The following is a 19,653-nucleotide window of genomic DNA, read 5'->3' on the forward strand; positions in this document are numbered from 1 at the left end:
TTCTATCTAGTTCCTCCGGCCTTCTCCACGCCTCCCATACGTTTAACCCAAGCTTCTCCAGTCCTGAAGTCTGGGCAGAATATGCTGCAGATCAGAGCAGCAGTGTCTGCCGAACAAGTGAAAAGCCGCAAGCAGTTCCCGGGTGCAGGTTCGTACGGCACTCCGGAGCCGCGCACGCAGCCCCGGACCACACAGGTCCCGACACCGACGGGGAGGTGGTAGAGAGCACAGCTACCGTCACCACTCTGCTTTCTCCAGAGTCGCCAGGGCCCGGCCTGAGCTCCCGCCGACGAGCTCCTGAGCCCAGTGCACTCAACAGGCCTCCTCCAATGATTCAAAATTCAAGCCCGGCGCTGCTACAACCTCAAGATGTCGGAGACAGGATGGAAACGCTTATGGTAAACTGCCGGAAAGGGTGGCAGGGGTTCCAGGACTGCCGGCTCGGGGAAGTTGCCAAGGGTCAACGGCCCTCGTGGAGCCATTCCCGCGCCCTGGGTGCGCGTAGAGTTGGGGACTTGACGGGGGAGGAGGAGGGAGAGGGGATTGCAGCCCATCGCTTGGGGCAGAGGAGCAAAGGTCGCGCTGTGCAGTGGTATCCGGGTAGAGATGGGCGAAATTGACGGGGCCTTGGGGGATTTCGGGAGAATGTTCCCGTGAGGCCTCGAATGAGGTGCGAGAGCTGCTGAACTTTGCTTGCTTAGGTTTGGATGCCTGGAGTGGCAGGTGGGAGGGCACCCGGGTAGATAGTTGGGGCATCGCAAGGCCCAGTAACAGCCCCACGCCGGAGACGTTGGGGTCGTCGCGTGTAGGGAGAGAGAGCGCATTTGGGACTTCTGCTCCCGCCGGGGAAAGGCTAGGTGAGTGGGACGGTGATTGGAGTCGTCAGTGAGTGCCGCAAGGCCACGCCCCCAGGCGTCCAGGTTGGCTGAGGTAGTGGAGCCGCCGGGCCGCTATTGGTGGAGGTGGGGCTGGCCAGGTGCGCCAGGAAGGGCTGTTGGGCTGAGTTACTACTGGTGGTGGGTGGAGCCCGCAATGGGGCGTGGCCTTGGCCTGGAGGGCCTCGGAAATACAGCAGCTCTCCCTCGGAAGTCTGAGTCTGGAGGCACTTTCGCCAGCGGCAGAGTGCGGATTTTTTTTTTTTTAAGCAGCAATATTTATTTTCATCTTTGGAAACGTGGTTACCTATTTATCTTTCTGGGCCTTCCAGCTTGACAACGAGATTTACTGTCTATTGCCTATCCATCTATCTATTTTAAACCTTACCCAAGGATACGTTTTGATTGATTTTTGGAGAGAGGAAGGGGGGGGGCAGCTGAGAAACATCATCTATTGTTTGCCCCTCTTTTGGGTCCTCACCAGGGATGGAACCCCACAATCTTTTGGTGTCTAGGACAATGCTCCAGCCAACTGGGCCACTGGTCAGGGCACAGTTTTTTTTTTTTTCCTAAGGGATGTAAGAATTGCCAGTCCTCTCTCCCTCCAAATTGCTCCATGGGCATGAACTATCATGAAGGCACACTTGGAGTCTGTGTATGTTAACCTTCTCTCCTTGGGACAGCATTCAAGCTCTTGTGAGGACTGTTAGTGCAGCCTTTTGTGCTGAGGTTCCTGGTGCAAGGGCTTGGGCTTCTGCTACATTGTCTGTGGTGACTGCTGCATGTCCAGCTCACCACTGGCCATTGTCCATGTGTCTGTGTCCCTCTGTATACAGCTCCCAGTTTGGTGCCACCAGTGGCTGGCCCAGCAGATCTGGCTGGCTGGAATAAACCTGGTCAGTAATTTCTAAGCACTCATGGTGAAGGGCTGAGTCCTCCCCCTCATCTGGGAATAGGGTGGCTGGGTTCGGGGTTGTGGTGGTTTGCAAGGTAACACTTGGATTGTCCAGCAGAATGGCCTGGCATTTCCTCATATACCCTGCTGTCAGCCAGTACCCTCCTTCTGTTCCAGTTGAGTCAGAACCTGTGTGGTACCAACATTGTAGTGGGCTGTCCCAAGGGAAAATTCTCAGCTTCCTGTTGTCACGGGTAGTCGCTACTTACTGCCTGGAGACATGGTGGCCTCCTGTCGTTGTGTGATCCAGCTTCTTTGAGAGTAGGCTGTGGGTTAGGGTATATTTCCTAGAGTCTGGGTTAGCACCTGCAGTCCAGTTCTCTGCCTTTTGTGAACATACAATTTGAAAGGCAGGGAACTGGCAGTTAATCGGGCAGTCCTAGTGCAGGAGCCCAAACCAGCTTTTCCTTCAAGGTATCAAATGCTACTGGACAATCACCTGTCCATTCGAAGGGTTCAGAGTCCAGTCCTTTCAAGGAATTATATAGCGACTTTGTTATGAGTCCAAAGTTTGGAGTCCAAATTCCACAAAACCCTGTAACTTCCAGGAATCCACGAAGCTGCCTTCGGTTCTCTGGGATTTTTAATGCAGCAATGGATTGCTTTCTGTCTGCCATTAGGCTCCTGGTACCCTGTTTTAGTTGAAATCCCGGATAAGCTATTTCCTATTTGCAAACCTGGGCCTACTTCCTGTTTGCAAATCTGGGCCCTATGAAGTGACACCTCATGTCCCGTTTTTCTAAATGATTTAGGAGTGTGATGGTGTTGTGCAGTCCTCATAGTTGCTGCTGGCTATAGGTCATCTGCACATTTCAAAAGAACTGATTTCAACTGAACATCCCTTAGGTCTCTTGCCAACACTTCCCTAATATCGTTGGGGAGTTCTCAGATCCTTGTACAGCACGGTCCAGTGGTATTGGAATGTGGCTTTAGCCTCTAGGTTCTGCCATTCAAAGGCAAACAGTAGCTGAGCCTATTCATCTCATGGGGTGTGGAAAAAGGCGTCCTTCAAGTCCAGGACTGAAAGCCACGTATTGTCCTCAGGCTCCATGGTCAACAGGATGTAAGGACTGGGCACTGTAGGACAAATGTCCTGAACAATGTCATTTCGGGCCCTGAGACCCTGTACAAACCGATATTCAGTCATCAGTGAGGCTTTTTGATGGGCAGAATGGGGGCGTCATAGGGTGACTGGCGTGGCCCAATTAATCCCAGTTTTAAAAACTTCTGCATCGCTGGCTGGATCCCCTCTAAACCTCCTTCTTGAGGGGGTATGGCCTCTTTTGTGGGACCCGTACCCCCTCTTTTAGATTTATCTTTACAGATTGCACGTTAACTGCTTTCCCCGGGGTTCCATCAGCCCAAAGAGTGATGGACAAGTTCGCTGATCTCAGGTGGGAAGAGTTTACTTCCAGGACCTTCCGGACAGGTCAGAAACGCCTGTAGTGGGAGGGCATGTTCCAGTGGGACCTCCACATGTAACCGCTGCTTCTCTGGAGAAAAAGCTATTTGTGCATGCAGTTTACAATGTAAATCTCGGCCCAGCAATGGAATGAGACCATCTGACATGTAGAGAAAACTATACGTAAGCTTTTGATCCCCAGCTGGCATTCCAGAGGTTGTAGCTGGCCAGTCACTCCAGTAACTGTTACTTCACTAGAACTTTTCTTAGTTAGTTTTGTGTTGAATACTGAGTATGCAGCTTCCATATCTACAGAGAAATTGATTGGCTTCTTCCACACAGTCGGTTGTACCCCAGGGCTCTTCCGGAGAAACAGTGATAGGTCAGGAGACACCCAATGGAGCCCTGGGCCTCCCCATTCGTCATCATCCCCCGGTCTCCTTTTTAGCATTGTTCGAGAGGACTCCCGTCTCCGTCTGCCCTTCTGTGAGTCAGGCGCTCATCCCTCCGGCAGCCTCCTCCCTGCAGTGGGCACACTCATCTGTGCCTACAGTCTTTCCTCCCTTCCTCGGGCCCTCCCTGCCACAGTCACAGTGGTGGGCGCCTAATGAGTCTCTTTTCTTTCCTTTAGGGTCCTGCTTCTTCTTTTGGGCTCCCCTATCTGCTTCTAAAAGCACCAAGGCCTGGTTTGTCTTCCCTGTTTCCTGGGTCTTGTGAACTTGAAATGCTATGTCCACCAGCTGAGCGGGACTTGTTACCTATTTCCCACCTACACACTGGAATTCCCTTCTAATATCTGGGGCACTCTGCCCAATAAAAGTCATGTTTATCATCCTCACATTTTCTGGTGCCTCTGGGTCAGCATCAGTGTGCTTCCTAAGAGCCCGATAGGTCCTCCCTAAAAATACAGAAGGACCCTCATCTGGCCTTTGCCGAAGAGTGTGTCAAATGCAGGCTCCTCTGCGGGGGTACTCCTTTTCTAAGTCCTTCCATCATACACCTTTTGTAAGGTTTCAGGGGGGCTTGGCCCCCACTATTATTTGGGTCCCACTTAGGCTCCACCACAGGAATTGCCCCAACTGGGTAGCGGTCCCAGTGGGACCTTCATCTCGGAAACGCTGGGCCTCTGCCCTTGCCGTATTTATAACCTGCCCTTTCTCATCTGTAATGAGCAAAACGCTTAGGAGAACCTGTACATCTGCCCAGGTTGGAAGATGAATGGCAAAAGTGGAGGCGACAAGGTGATCTACCATTCTCTGAGGATCATCCCTACCCAGTGGGGGTTGGGGGGATGGGGGTGTGTGCCTCGGTCCAGCCGCAGCAGGGTCCAGGGGTCCCTCGAGGTGAGGATAGGCGTCGGCGCTGGGTAACAGGCAACTACACAGCTCAAAGGCAGGCGAAGCACTGTTCCGTTTATTGCAAGTACAAGCAGGTTTTTATATTTTCATTTCTGGTAGTGATTAACATTTATAGGTGCATAGCATGATCAGTTAAGCAGAAAAAACCAATACAAAGGTAACCAGGAAAAGTACGAAAGTTCCCATAGTGTCAGTTATGTTAAACAAAAGTTATTTTGACCGGGAGAACCATTAATCAGACAACTTAAAATAACTCTATGTACAGAGTTTGAATGTCCTATTATTTATTAAAGTTCTCAGAGTTAGTCATGGGGCAAAACGATACGCTAGACCAAGCAGAGGTTAGGAAACTCATTATAAGCCTTTGTAATGTCTATCTTAGCTATCTATCTTTCTGTCTATAAACTCTGTCTCCCTAGTAACTGTTTTTTACATGTTTAATAGCTAACTAGCTTCTCCTATTTCTTTGCCTGTCTAATTCTAATAGATATATATCCCTATTCAAGGTAAAGGAGGGGCTGTAATTCCAACAACTTTAGACATTCAGGGGCTATTTCATTAGAGGGGATTTGCCTCGGGACTTACTTAAGGGGGCTGCCTTGGGTATTCCAGGCCCCCTACTAGCTGATATCATCATATCCTACAATTGCTTAATCAGGTCAGGGAAGGAGGTGTTATTTTGGGGAAAGGCCAAGGTGATATTGTTCTCAGCCTGACCTAGTTGCTGTTCAGCTCTGAGAATGGCCAGCATTTCTAGGAGATTCCAAACTATCAGAAAAGTAGAGGTTAGAACACCAAGAGACAGCAAGATTAAAATCAACACCACATATCCATTCATTGCCACCTCCGCCGGGCGGAAACAAGCTTCTTTGAAGTCGTCCTCCCCATGCTCGGAGTTTGTCAGACAGCATGGTTGGCGCTGGGACTGGACGTGGCAGGTGTGGTTTAGAACTCCTCCAGTTCAGTAGTAAGTCTGAAGGAGGAGAGTGAGTCAGCAGAGTGGAGGATGGGCCCGATAGTAGCCAGCGGCTGGCCTACCTGAGTTCCTCCACCTGCAGGATGTTGCCTCAAAGGGAGTTGGCTTGCTCTGAATTGGGAGCCCCCTGGCTCTACAGGGTGACTTGCCCAGGCTGGTGAAACCCCTTCTACATCCTGAAGGGGTGGAGCCATTGGCTTTGCGGTCTCCACTCCAGGGGCAGTTCCCCAAAGGCGTGATGGCAAGGAAGCCTCTGAGCCTCTGTCCCCTGGGTTCAGAGCATTAATGAGGTTTATTTCCTCATTATCCCTTTCTTCCTGCGTGTTACCGTCAGGGAGGGGTTTTGAGGCCCCCCTTCGTTTTCTGTGCCGCCAAGTGGTGCTCTGTCTCTGGCAAACACGCCGTGAGCAAAGAAACGCGTATGTGGAGAGAGCAGAGATCCCCCCAGTGTTCCGGCTGTTGGNGGTGACTCGGGAGGTCTCGTCAGCCAGCAGTTTGGACTCTTCCCTGAAACGAATAAGGAACAATGAAAGGGTATCGTTTTTCAGTTTTAGTTCAGGCCTCTCGAGGAAGGTGTTTGCTCCTCGAAGCAGGGTGGGCAGACTTGCAGTTTTGAAAGATGACTCTGGCTGCTGGGTGGAAAGTGGACTAGAGCAGCGGGTATGCCGCAGGAATTGTTAAACCCGACTATTTAGTCAGGGACACTGACCTGTTTTTCTTAAATTGTCACATTTGAAAAATGGCAGCAGCCCCGGCAGGGTGGCTCAGTTGGTTGGAGTGTCCTCCCATAAACCAAAAGGTGACGACGGGTTCGGTTCCCGGTCAGGGCACATGCCTGGTTGTGTGTTCCATCCCTGATCAGGGTGCGTACAGGAGGCAGTTGAGTGGTGTTTTTTTCTTCCTTCCCCTCTCTCTGGAATCAATGGGTATAAGGTTTTAAGATTTTATTTATTTTTAGATGGGAAGTGGGGGAGAGAAACATCAATGTGTGGTTGCCTCTCGCACACCCCCTGCTGAGGAACTGGCCCACAACCGTGGCTCCCAAAGAGGCCCTGACTGGGAATTGAACCCATGACCCTTTGGTTGACTGAGTTTCCATTTTGGAACGCTGAGTTTCAGACCCCCATGTGCCGACAGGAGGTGGAGGAGGCATGGGGATATCGGTCTGCAGAGAGGCTGCCCCGGGCTGAAGTGCGGGCCTTGTCGCTGTGCGTGGCGTGGGTGTGGGCAGGGTGAGGTTGCCCTGAGAGGCTGTAGCCAGAGGAGATAAGAGGAACAGCAACATCTGCAGCAAAGAAGAACCAGCAGGACCTCTGGGAAGAGGAGAGGAAACCCAAAAGCTGAGAGGAGAGGCCGTCAGCCATTTCAGATGCAGGAGAGAGGCCACGTAAGAGAAGGACACCTGCGGGACAGGGGTCCTGGGGCACAGCAAGTCCTCAGCAAGCAGGCAGTGGGGGAGCCTCAGCAGGATGACAAATGGTGGGGCCTGAGGGGTGACTAGTGACAAGGAACAGGAGGTAGCCTGCCATCAGGCCGGACTGATGGGGCACTGGGGAGCTTGTCTCCAGGCACTGGATCCACCGCTGCGAGGAAGAGGCCTGGTGTGCAGGGAAGAACCGCTCACTGATGCTGCAGGGTCTCCGGTGAGGCTGAGAAACCCGGCGTTCTGGGAGTCCGTGTGACCGGGAGGAGCAGGCACCTGGCCTTGGGCGAGAGGGCTCTGAGTGCAGACACAGACTCGTCGAAGCTGTGCTCTGTTTCACTTGTCTCACTGATGCTACTGCCTTTGAGACTTTTGCAAGCTACTTGGACATAGTTATAAGTTCCAGTATTTGCTATGTGAACTTATCTAGTCCTTTCCCCATTAGCCTTCTCAGTAATTCCAGTTATGACTTGAGGCTGGCTGGGTTGGTGGAATGTGGAGTGATCTCTCCTCTCTGGAAAACAATGTCACAGATTATGAACGCGTTGGTTAAAGGCAACTTCATATTCATCTTAGTAGTGTTTTGGGATCACAGTACACCATTTATTTAAATATAATGAGGGGAGTCCTGGCTGGTGTGGCTCAGTGGATTGAGTGCCGGTCTGCAAACCAAAGGTCATTGGTTTGATTCCCAGTCAGGGCACAGGCCTGGGTTGTGGGCCAGCTCCCCAGTTGGGGGCGTGCAAGAGGGAACTGACCAATGTATCTCTCACACATCGATGTTTCTCTCCCTCTCTTTCTCTCTCCCTTCTCCTCTCTCTAAAAAATAAATACATAAAATCTTTAAAAATGATGAGGGGAGAGAAGACCTTTATGAGTGGAGTTTGCCAAGTGTCTTCCTTTGGAGAAGGCTTCCTTTCCTGATTGGATCTTTTTCACAGTATTTCGTAATTGTTTATTTATCAAGAGAAACAATTCCTTAGCTCAATTACTCACGTTTCATAGTTCAGGGTCATGGGTCGGTGACAAACTTGCACAGACCCCACCCCAAATAAATTCTTGACCTTCCAAAATCACTTTGCCTTCTGAGATGTCAACCTTCCTCATCTCCTCAAAATATGTCATGGAATCATAATTTCGGTAGAAATCGGTGTATGCCGACTTGGTTCAGCCGAGATGCAAACTTGGTTCAGCCAAGATGCAAACTCAGAAAGCTGCGTGCAACCCCAGGGCTGCCGTGATCGCTCCAACAATGGAATAGTGTGTGCTTGCCCCAAGACCACACTCCTGAGGTTCTGTCAAAGCACCGGAAGGCATGCTAGTTGTATTCACCTTGACTCTAGCCACCCATCCTTCCTGTTGGAGAAATGGCCAACCTCTTATTGGATTTGCAAAAGTGTCTTTTCACAGCCATGTGTGATTGAGGCTGGATCCTGGGGCATGCTGTGAGGGCTCTGGGCCTTGCCTGGGGGGAGTGCAGTTAGTTGTGATGGAGTCCTGCCCTTCCCGGCGGTGCCTCTGGGTTCTCCAGTGTGTGGGACCGTCCTGGCTGAAAGGAGAGCCCGCCAGACCAGGAGAGCCCACTGGTCTGCGCCAGGTACCGCGAGCTGCCTACCTCCCAGAGAGATGTGTGGGTGTGAGAGAGGGGAAAGTTTTATTTTATTTTATCTTTTTAAAGTATATTTATCGATTATGCTATTACAGTTGTTCCATTTTTCCCACCTTTATTCCCCTCTGCCCTGCACATTCCCTCCCACCTGCTTTCCCCACCCCCCCTCTTAGTTCACGTTCATGGGTCGTACATATAAGGTCTTTGGCTTCTACATTTCCTATACTATTTTTAATATTCCCCCTGTCTATTTTGTAACTATCATGTATGCTTCTTATTCCCTGTACCTTTTCTCCCATTCTCTCCCCTCCCCCTCCCTGCTGATAACCCTCCCTGTGATCTCCATTCTGTGATTCTGTTCCTGTTCTAGTTGTTTGCTTAGTTTGTTTTTGTTTTTGCCTTTTTTAGGTTCAGTTGTTGATAGTTGTGGGTTTGTTGTCATTTTACTGTTCATAGTTTTGATCTTATTCTTTTTCTTACATAAGTCCCTTTCACATTTCATATAATAAGGGCTTGGTGATGATGAACTCCTTGAGCTTGACCTTATCTGAGAAGCACTTCATCTGCCCTTCCATTCTAAATGAAAGCTTTGCTGGATAGAGCAGTCTTGGATGTAGGTCTTTGGATTTCATGACTTGGAATACTTCTTTCCAGCCCCTTCTTGCCTGTAAGGTCTCTTTGGAGAAATCAGCTGACAGTCTGATGGGAACTCCTTGTAGGTAACTGTTTCCTTTNGCTCAGTTGGTTGGAGCGTCCTCCCATAAACCAAAAGGTGACGGGTTCGGTTCCCGGTCAGGGCACATGCCTGGTTGTGTGTTCCATCCCTGATCAGGGTGCGTACAGGAGGCAGTTGAGTGATGTTTTTTTCTTCCTTCCCCTCTCTCTGGAATCAATGGGTATAAGGTTTTAAGATTTTATTTATTTTTAGACGGGAAGTGGGGGAGAGAAACATCAATGTGTGGTTGCCTCTCGCACACCCCCTGCTGAGGAACTGGCCCACAACCCTGGCTCCCAAAGAGGCCCTGACTGGGAGTTGAACCCACGACCCTTTGGGTGACTGAGTTTCCATTTTGGAACGCTGAGTTTCAGACCCCGGTGTGCCGACAGGAGGTGGAGGAGGCATGGGGATAGCGGAGGCTGCAGAGAGGCTGCCCCAGGCTGAAGTGCGGGCCTTGTCGCTGTGCGTGGCGTGGGTGTGGGCAGGGCGAGGTTGCCCTGAGAGGCTGCAGCCGGAGGAGATAAGAGGAACACCAACATCTACAGCAAAGAAGAACCGGCAGGACCTCTGGGAAGAGGAGAGGAAACCCAAAAGCTGAGAGGCGAGGCCGTCAGCCATTTCAGATGCAGGAGAGAGGCCACGTAAGAGAAGGACACATATAATAAGGGCTTGGCGATGATGAGCTCCTTTAACTTGACCTTATCTGGGAAGGGCCATTTTATCTGCCTTTCCATTATAAACGATAGCTTTGCTGGATAGAGCAATCTTGGATGTAGGTCCTTGCCTTCATGACTTCAAATATTTCTTTCCAGCCCCTTCTTGCCAGTAAGGTCTCTTTTGAGAAATCAGCTAACAGTTTGATGGGAACTCCTTTGTAGGTGACTGTCCCCTTTTCTCTTGCTGCTTCTAGGATTCTCTCCTCTTTAATCTTGGCTCATGTAATGATGATGTGCCTTGGTGTGTGCTTCCTTGGGTCCATACTTTTCCTTTGCCAGACTGAGGAAGTTCTCCTTCATTATTTTTGCAAATAAGTTTTCAATTTCTCGCTCTTCCTTGAATTGCTCTTCAATTTTTTGCAGTTTCTTGCTCTAGAGAAGGGAAAGATTTAAATTAGAGAAATTCACAGGTTTCAGAGGAAGCGGCGCCTGTATCTGCCTTGCTGCTGAGCTTAAGGTTTCGCTTCCTTTGCCGTGTTGCTGTGAACGGCCACAGGCCCCGTAGCCACGGGAGTCTGGAAACCAGCTGGTCAGCGTTGAAAACACCGTGATCAGTTGACTTTGCTTTTGTGATGATAAGGAGATGGGCCATAACTTTTACTGTGGGGACCCCTGGGTGGGGGGGTGCTTAGCGACATAACTCACAGATGGAAACAGACATGGTGCTCAGCAGGAGCGAAGTTACTGTCCACACCAAGACCAGAGAGCCGCCCCTCCCAGTGTACTGTGCTCTCAGCAGCCTGGCGCACTGTTCCCACCTGGCTGCGCTTTTCCCTCTGAAGTGGGAAGATCAGGCAGGGCGCCCGCAGGTGAGTTTGTGCGGGACCCTTGCACAGGAGAGGCTCGCTGAGGCAGAGCTGCTGACCGCCTCCCCTTGCCCTGCAGTTGCACCCGGTGATCAAAGCTTTCCTGTGCGGCTCCATCAGCGGCACCTGCTCTACCCTCCTCTTCCAGCCCCTGGATCTCCTCAAAACGCGACTGCAGACTCTCCAGCCCTCTGCCCCTGGGTAAGGCCTGCCGCCCCCACCCCCGTTTCCCTGAAGAACCAGTTTCAGCGGCTTCTCAGACACGGGAGCATCTGTCCTGTGCAAAGTCACCTTCACGCCTACTGGGTGCTCACAGGAAAACAGGCCAGGCCCAGCTCTCATGGGTTTCATGTATATAGTTTTTTTCTGTGAATACTTTTTACATTAATTAATGTAATTTATTATTAATTAAATGGGGTCCTTCCCTGAGCAGCTTCCTGGGACCTGCCTCAGTGACATTTGCATTGTATTTGCCTGCCTGTAACACCGGAACTGAGCAGCAGGTGTTGAGTGTCTTTTTTGTGTCCCCATATTGGGTTCAGCACTGGGGGAAGTTTGCGGTACCTAAGACGGAAGGCTATAAAACAGAAGCGACCCCCTTGAGTGCAGTGTGAGTGGACAGATAGACACGTAGGTGTCAATCGTGACACAGAAGAACTCCGAGCTTCCAGCAGGCGTTGTAGAGATTATTAAGGGCCCTAGGAAAGCGCCCATGCAGACAAGTCTTTGAGTGGGGAGCTCTCTTCTGAGAGGGGAGGTGGTCTGAGTGACTTTCCCTCCCCTTCCCCCATGCTGTCTTCTGCCCTCAGATCCAGACGAATCGGGATGTTGGCTCTGTTCCTGCAGGTGGTCCGCACCGAGAGCCTTCTGGGCCTTTGGAAAGGGATGTCCCCCGTAAGCTGCCCTTGGGATCTTCTCCTGCACCCTGTCCTTCATGACCAGCCATTTCTTACCTACCTTGCTATCCTCCCCTTTAAGCAAACGTGAGCGTTGGGGGCTGGTGGGAGGACCTCTGTGGTCTTCCTGCCCAGGTTCCCTGCTGTTCCTGACCTCTGCATGAGGGCTGGGGACTGTGACCTCTGTGCATAACAAGGCCTCACTTCCTTGTGCGGCACAGTCCCCAGGGCAGACGAAGCTGCAGCCGGCCACTGCCCAGGTTCCCTGCTGTTCCTGACCTCTGCATGAGGGCTGGGGACTGTGACCTCTGTGCATAACAAGGCCTCACTTCCTTGTGCGGCACAGTCCCCAGGGCAGAGGAAGCTGCAGCCGGCCATCCTGCCAGCCAGCATACCTTGCCCTTACCCTCCAGTGGGGGAGGGCTGAGACCTCCACATTAGAGTTTCTTCATCTGAAGGCTTTTTCTGGTCTTAGGAATTCCCTTTGGAAGTGCCAGGGAGTGAATGCTCCCCCCAGGGAAAAGTGAGAGTTGATGTTTAGGCGGAGGCCTCCCTCCCCTCCCCACCACAGCCCACGCCCTGAGGGGTCAGGTCTCAGTAACTGATTAGATAACACACCCTTGTTGGCTGTCTTCCCTCTCTCCTGCTGACGTTGCTCCCACACCTTAAATCAACTGCTTGCATGAAAATTGGGTCTTTGGGGGAAACCCAGTTAGGACAGTATCTTACAGTGTGGGCCCTTCATTTCTTTCCTCCTCTGACCACCCCCCACTGCAGTCCATGGTGAGGTGTGTCCCCGGCGTTGGGATCTACTTCAGCAGCCTGTACACTCTGAAGCAGTACGTCCTGCGAGGCCACCCCCCCACCGCCATGGAGTCGGTCATGCTGGGGGTGGGCTCTCGCTCAGTTGCAGGGGTCTGCATGTCACCCATCACTGTCATCAAGACGCGTTATGAGGTGAGTTGGGTGGCTTTGGGCCGTCAGGGTGGGGAAACGGGCACGGGGCTCTGGAGTCAGGTGGCTGCTGATGTCACTTCACCTCCCAGTTTATAAACTAACAGTCGGTGTGGCCAGAGAGCCCATGGGTGCATGCGGTGCCCTGGTAGTGCCACTTGCCCCGGAGGTGGCTGGGTTCCATCCATGCGAGTCCCGGGCCCTGTGCTTCCTCTGCAGAGTGGAAGGTTTGGCTACGAGAGCATCTACGCAGCCCTGAGGAGCATCTACCGCAGTGAGGGCCCCCGGGGCCTCTTCCGTGGCCTGACAGCGACACTGCTTCGGGACGCACCCTTCTCTGGCATCTACCTAATGTTTTACACCCAGACCAAAAACATCGTGTCCCAGGGTACGGTTAAAGGAAGGTGGGGTGGGGAAGAGACCCTCCCAAAACGCGTTCCCAGCACTTTCTCCATGACCGTTTCTGATGGCCAGGAGACGGTCTGCTGCCCTTAGCAGCCCCGCGTCCTGAGTGCAGTTTGGGAACAGCCTGAGCATAGTGAGAGGCGGGGCGACTCCTGCCCGCCCCCTCTCCAGGCACGGCAGGCCGCTGTGAGGTGTTTGGGTGTTGGGATGTGGCAGACGCGGTCCCTACCCTTGACGTTTAGCCTTTGGAAAGGGGTGGACTGTAAGTCTAGAGTGGGGAGCGGGTGGGATAAAGCACCTTTGCACGGGTCCCGTGAGCACACTCCCTAAATTTGCCTGACCTAAAGACTGCTGGGCCTGCCCAAGACCCCTGAGTCAGAGGCCTGGTGGTGAGACCTCGTATTTTTCAAGATGCAATTGATGTGACTCATTTTTCAGACAAGTTTGGGAAAGGCCAAATGGTTGGGAGCTGAAAGAAAAGTATTATTTTCACCTCCCTTGCTGTGTACACCATTAACGGGCTTTGAGGTCCTCCATTTGGGTGGAGAGAAAGGTGCTTGCCTCCAGGTATCTGGGCAGGCCCACCCTGCCAGGAAGCTCATATCGGACAAGACAAGGCAAACTCAGTGGGCGGTAAACACCCATCCAAGCAGAGCCAGGTAGCGATAGAAACATCCCGTAGAATGATACTGCGTTCAGTGTGGTGTCTGTGGATGATTCCAGCAAAGAATTGCACCCGTCAGTGCACTGGGAAGGGGGTGTTGGCATCATGACAGTGGGGGCGAGGAGCTGCAGCTGGGCTGCTTGGGGAGATTTGCTTCTCCCCGGGCACCGGGAGGGGTGACACTCGGGTCACAGCCGCCTGTTACGGTGCAGAGTAAGGCAGTAAGGGAAACTTTTTATGTACATTTTTAACTTCTCAACCTGTCTTTGCAAGTGTTTTTAAATTTGGTATTAGAAATCATTTGAAATTCACAAAACCCCACAAGGATCATACAAATAACTTTGCGGCCCTTTATTATCCTCTTTCTGTGTGTAAAGTTGCTTGTATTTCAAATCATTGAAGAGTAACTTGCAGGCATGATGCTCCTTTACCCTTAAGTACCTCAGTGTGCATTTCCTAAGAACAAAGACATTTTTATGTAACCGTGTTACCAGATTCAGGAAATTTAACATAGGTACAGTTTTTTATTTATTTTTTAATATTTTATGTATTTATTTTTGAGAGAAGGAAAGAGAGGGAGAGAAGCATTGATGTGGGAGAGAAACATCGATGGGTTGCCTCTCTCGCACGCACCCTGACAGGGACCGAACCTGCAACCCAGGTGTGTGCCCCGACTGGGAATCGAACAGTGATCTTTTGCTTTGCAGGATGACACCCAACCAACTGAGCCTTGTGGGTCAGGCGCAACACAGATACAGTTCTTTAAAGTCCAATTATAGTCTTAATTTCTGCAGTTGTTCCAGCAGTATACTTTGTGGCAACTTTTATTTTTTGTTTCCCACAGTATAGACCAGTTTTGTAATCTCAGCCTAGGTTTTTCGGATGTTTCCTTGTAACTAGGTTCAGTTAGAGATTTTTAGCAAAAGGACCTCATGAGTGATACTGTGTCCCCAGTGCCTTCCATCAGGAAGCTCGTGACATCAGCTTGACCTGTCGTGGGTGATGTTCACTTTTTAACACATGGATGAGATTGCGTCTCCACTGAAAACTCGGTTACTTTTTCCTCTGTAATGTGTAAATATCTCTGTGGGGAGATACCCTGAACCCATATAAATCCATCTAAAAGATCCTGCTCCTTTCATTCATATGTCTGAGCTTGCCTGAGTCAGTTATGTGATGGTAGTGAAGAGATGAAATTTTCACTCCATTATCAGTTACCTTTATCAATTATACCTTTAAAATTTTTAATTCTTCACCTTGTTTGAATCTAGACCCTTCTGGCTTAGGGGAAGAATTAGTGGGCCACTTGGCATTAACACTTACCTGGTGAACGTGCAGTTTACGCATCACTGAGAGTCACCTGTGTGCTGTTTCAGACCAGTTGGATGCGGCCCTCACTCCCACTGTGAATTTCAGCCGTGGGGTACTTGCTGGTGTCCTGGCCTCGCTGGTGACTCAGCCTGCGGATGTTATCAAAACTCACATGCAGGTGTCCCCGGCGAAATTTCGGTGGTTCGGCCAGGCGGTGACAGTCATCTTCAAGGTGAGGCGAGAGAATAAGTGTCTGTTCTTATTGTGGTTAAGGCTCTCTCTCTAGAGTGCAGGGCCTGGCCCAGATAACACCCCTTTTATTACAGAAAAAGCTTTTATTACAAAGTCATAAGCAGGTAATTCTGTAACATAACACTACCACACCCAAGCACACCATGTGACATGTCAGGTGAACTGTTCAAATTGCTGTCCCGCCTCGTGCGAGACATTCGCGTGCCCTGATGGTGTTACTTCTGCTGGACCCTGTAGTAGTAACTCTGATCCTTTACAGAAGAGAATCACCTTCGGGCTTTTAAAAATCCCCATTCCCAGGTCATGGCCTGGGCTGATTATATCAGAATCTCTGGAGGGTGATTCCCAGGTATCAGTATTTTAAGTTCCTCAGTGACTCCAGTGTGTTACCAGGGTTGAGAACCCACTGCTAAAAACCTGGAGTTTTTTGGGGGGGGCGCTACAGTAGGATGACCTGTGATATTTGTGGAGGGACCTGTTGCATCAGGCAGTCTAGGGGGACCTAAGGATCTGATCAAGAACCCAGGAGGAAACACAGCCAGAAACCCCCGCAAACACATTGTTTCAGTGCTAGCTGTTCACTTGCACACCAATGTTACTGAAGAGGACACAGAGAGGAGATGTAAGGGCACCAAAGTGCCATTCAAAAGCCCCCGAGTCGGCCCTTGGCCAACAGGCACCATTTGCCAGAAACCCTTGTCCACGGTAGATTTGGCACCTGCATCTTTGGGTTTTTGTGGAGTGCTCAGTTCGCAGCAGGGGAGCACATGCCTCGGCCACACCAACGGTCTGTTCCCCCCTGGGGGTGAGCACCTGTTGGTGAGTCTGATCGTTCGGTTGTCTGCTTTTTTCTCTTCACGAAAATCATAAAGTTTGAAATGTATTCTTTAGTATATGTGAAAGTGGTAGGAATAACAGTAGGAATGAACAAATCACTCCAGATTATCAGGGAGGAATAAGAGGTATTTTGTCTTTAAACTTTGGTATAGGGCCACCAAGAATATACAGTGAATTACCAAAAAAAAAAAAAAAAAAAAAAGGAAGAAATGCTCCCCCCAGAAAGAGAAATTGCCACAAAGGCACTTTTTTCCTTCAGGCTGGAGCCAGGGCCCAGGCCTTGGCCAGCAGCTCTTCATCCCGCTGCCACCTGAGGGGGGGCCTGGTGCTGCGTGCGCACCTGCTGAGCACCTGCACGCAGCGGCCTGTGTAAAGATCTTCGGCTAAGAAGTAAATTCCCCTGGACAGCAAGCCTAGAAGGATAAGGTTTAGCCTCTGGGCAAAATAATAATAATAATAATAGTAATAAAGTTTATTGTCTCCTTGGAACCATTAGTCATAGTTTTGACGTTATTTATAAAAGTCTAAAAGCTGAGACTCCAAAATGGGGTAACAGAGAGACAGCCTCACCCTTGTCCCAGGTATAATCATTTTGCCACTTAACAGAGCATTGACATTCGTTTTCCTCCTAGGACTATGGGCTGCGTGGCTTCTTCCAAGGCGGTGTCCCCCGGGCCCTCCGCAGGACTCTGATGGCAGCCATGGCGTGGACAGTCTATGAAGAGATGATGGCCAAGATGGGCCTGAAGTCCTGACCGTGAGGGCACTGGGAAAAGACGGGATCTGTTGCCCCACCTGGTTTCTGCCGAGGGCTGCTTCATCTCACTGTCCTGGAGTGGGATGAAGTCCTATCTGGAAAGCCAGGCAAATGTGTCACCTTGTTACCAAGTTCAAGTAGAGAATAGATAGGCCTGGCTCAAGCCTTCAGAACCTCCCAAAAGAGGAGTCACTGGTACTTAGAGGACATTGGGCGGTTAGGGGAAGGGTCCGCACACCCTGCAAGGCTACTTGAAAGCATTTCCCCAAAGTAAGCTCGGTCAGGGGTCTCTGCTGCAGCCGCCCCCCTACACCACGGTGCCTCTTTGGGTCTGTTCTTGGGCAGGGAATTGCACAGCAGGAGAGGCTATGGGCCACCTGCCGTGGCCAATGGGCGCCAGCTGGGGGTGCGGGGTGTTCTGCAGAGAGGAGTCCCTGTCACCAGGCTGAAGCCCACCTCTGCAGTGGTGGTAGGAGGAGGAAAAGGTGTCACACTTAATTGGCCCCTTATTGACTTCACGGATGCTCTGCGGAAGGGGAGGACAGTGGCTCCCTAGCCTCTAAGGGTCCCCATAAAGCTCATGAGTGTCTTGGCCCCAGCACTGGTTCAGGTCGGAGTTCTGGCATTTTTCTGCCACTCAAGTTCGGATAAATAAAATGAAGCACTCTTTCATGGAAAACCTACCGTTATCACTCTGTTTTAAGATCTGAATAGGTCCTAAAATTTCAGACTTAACATTTTTACACAGCTGTATTCTACTTGTGATCAAGTGACCCATTTCAAATAAACAGTTCAGTGGTTTTTAGTGCCTTTACTCAGTGGTATAGCCATCGCCATAAATCAACTTTGGGACACGTTTATCCCACCCTGAGATCTCATTCACAGCTCATCCTCCCTCTGAACCTCAGCGCCACTGGGGCAGCCACTGCTCTGCCTTCTGTCTCTGATTTGCCCGTTCTGAATACCTCGTGTTAATGGAGTTGCGCAACACGTGGGCTCATGTGTCTGGCATCTTTCACTTTGCATAGAGTGTGTGAGGTTCGTCTGTGATGTGGCATATTCCACACTTTGTCCTTTTTTATGGCAGAAGACTACTGTACTGTGTGTGCCGTATGTTACTTATCCACTTGGTGGTGGACTAATATTTGAATTGTTTCCCCTTTTGGGCTCTTGTGAATGATGCCACTGTGAACATGGATGTACACATGTTTCTGTGAACAGACATTTTTCTCACATATGAGGCCTGTCCAGAAAGTATCCAGCCACATGGCGTACAAAATAGAGACATTTATTGAAGAAGATACAAGAAACATTGTACATCGGTCCCCTTGAATGTGGCACCTTGGGACCTAACAGTTCTTTTGATCGCCATCAGCTGCCCCATTGAATTTTCTTAAATCTCATTGATGGTCTGAACTCTCTTCCCTCTCTAAGGTGCTTTTAGTTTTGGGAAAAGCCAGAAGTCACAGGGCTCCAAAACTGTAGGGAGGCCTGAGTCACCTGGGGGATTGGATGTTTCACAAAAAACCTGCACCAGACAGTGATGTATGAGCAGGTACATTGTGATGGAACCGCCAATCACCAGTTGCCCATAGCTGCGGCCTTCTGAGTCATCCAGATAATTTCTACAGAGGAATGTTCAAGTTTAATGCAAAATTTGATACAGATTCGTTGCTCTACTTGCTCGGTCATTTTGAATGTGACAGTCACACAGTACACATGCTCACTCAACAGTATGTACTGCCCCCACTGACCAATACAGTGAAGTCGTCATTGCTCACACATGCGCATTCCAGTCCACTCTCCTTGGCCGCCAGGTTACATTGGTGTCTCCAACCATTCTCATTATATTAATGATAGTTTGGCTTTTTTCAGACAGACCTCATACATTTTCATTTCTGTTGCAAAAGTAGGTTTACATAATACAAGTAATATAGTAATAATACAAGAGTAAGCTCGTGTGCTCACAAATGTAAACCTACCTTTGCCTACTCCTGTATGCCCAGGAATGCTATTATTGGGTCATGTGGTAACTACGCTTAATCTGAGAAACTACCCAACTGTGTTCCAAAGTGGCTGCACCGTTTCTCATTCCCAGCGGCAGTGTTTGAGGATTCCAGTCTCCCACATCCTCCCCAACACTTGTTATTGTCTCTGACTTACTACAGCCATCCTAGTGGGTACCCACGTTTCTCTATCAACTTTCAAGTTTAGGAAAGGGTCATGACTTTATCCCAGCAGCAGGAAGAGGAAGTTTTGACGGTGATCCAGGCTGCCCAGGTTGAAAGCTTGGCTTTCCACTTACTAGACACACTTGAAACTGTGTAGGAAGTGGGGATAGTAGTACCCTAACCCTGGGGTGGTGGTAAGGGTTGAATGAGCAAGTTGTATTAGTTTCCTAGGGCTGCCAAAACAAATGAGCACAAACGGTGGTTTCTGACAACAGAAACTTGCTCCTACAAGTTTAAATCAAGGTGTCAGCAGGGCCATACTCTGGGCTCTAGTTCTTGTCTCCAAGCTTGAGGGGGAGGGAGGGGAAGGAAGAGAGTAAAATCCATCAGTTGCCTCTGGAGTGCACTCTGACCAGGGATGTCATAACCTGCAACGTAGGCAGGTGGCCTGACTGGGAGTTGAACCTATGTCCTCTGGGTTAAGGGAACTACTCCCCAACTAACAGCCACACTGGCCAGGGACAGAGTGGCCCCCACCTTAACTGGATTACGTCTGCAAAGACCCTGT

At 50.4% G+C, this 19,653-nt stretch overlaps 1 protein-coding gene across 4 annotated transcripts; it reads left to right on the forward strand.

Annotated features, from left to right (window-relative positions):
• Positions 1-17,586, forward strand: SLC25A38 (solute carrier family 25 member 38). 4 transcript variants are annotated; one of them, XM_037030533.1, is made up of 7 exons: positions 2-398; positions 10,918-11,039; positions 11,648-11,732; positions 12,512-12,691; positions 12,908-13,076; positions 15,134-15,300; positions 16,790-17,586. In XM_037030533.1, exons 1-7 carry the CDS (start codon positions 330-332, stop codon positions 16,910-16,912), a joined length of 915 nt encoding a protein of 304 aa, XP_036886428.1. In that variant the 5' UTR covers positions 2-329; the 3' UTR covers positions 16,913-17,586. The 4 variants fall into 4 exon arrangements, with proteins under 4 accessions (XP_036886430.1, XP_036886428.1, XP_036886429.1 ...); XM_037030534.1 differs by lacking the exon at positions 2-398 and adding an exon at positions 9,853-9,957; XM_037030532.1 differs by lacking the exon at positions 2-398 and adding an exon at positions 10,313-10,841.
• Positions 17,587-19,653: the final 2,067 nt, after the last annotated feature.

Source organism: Sturnira hondurensis, unplaced genomic scaffold, assembly GCF_014824575.4.
Source record: "Sturnira hondurensis isolate 20B ecotype Veracruz unplaced genomic scaffold, ASM1482457v3 Scaffold0020787, whole genome shotgun sequence".
NCBI classification, from domain to species: Eukaryota; Metazoa; Chordata; class Mammalia; order Chiroptera; family Phyllostomidae; genus Sturnira; species Sturnira hondurensis.

What these genes read in the sequence shown, in the direction of transcription:
- SLC25A38 (XM_037030532.1), top strand. Translation starts at nt 10,680, where the DNA reads ATGGAAACAGACATGGTGCTCAGCAGGAGCGAAGTTACTGTCCACACC. An exon ending in TTTGGAAAGGGATGTCCCCC is followed by an intron (nt 11,733 to 12,511) that starts GTAAGCTGCCCT and finishes CCCCCACTGCAG; the next exon opens with TCCATGGTGAGGTGTGTCCC. An exon ending in CGGTGACAGTCATCTTCAAG is followed by an intron (nt 15,301 to 16,789) that starts GTGAGGCGAGAG and finishes TTTTCCTCCTAG; the next exon opens with GACTATGGGCTGCGTGGCTT.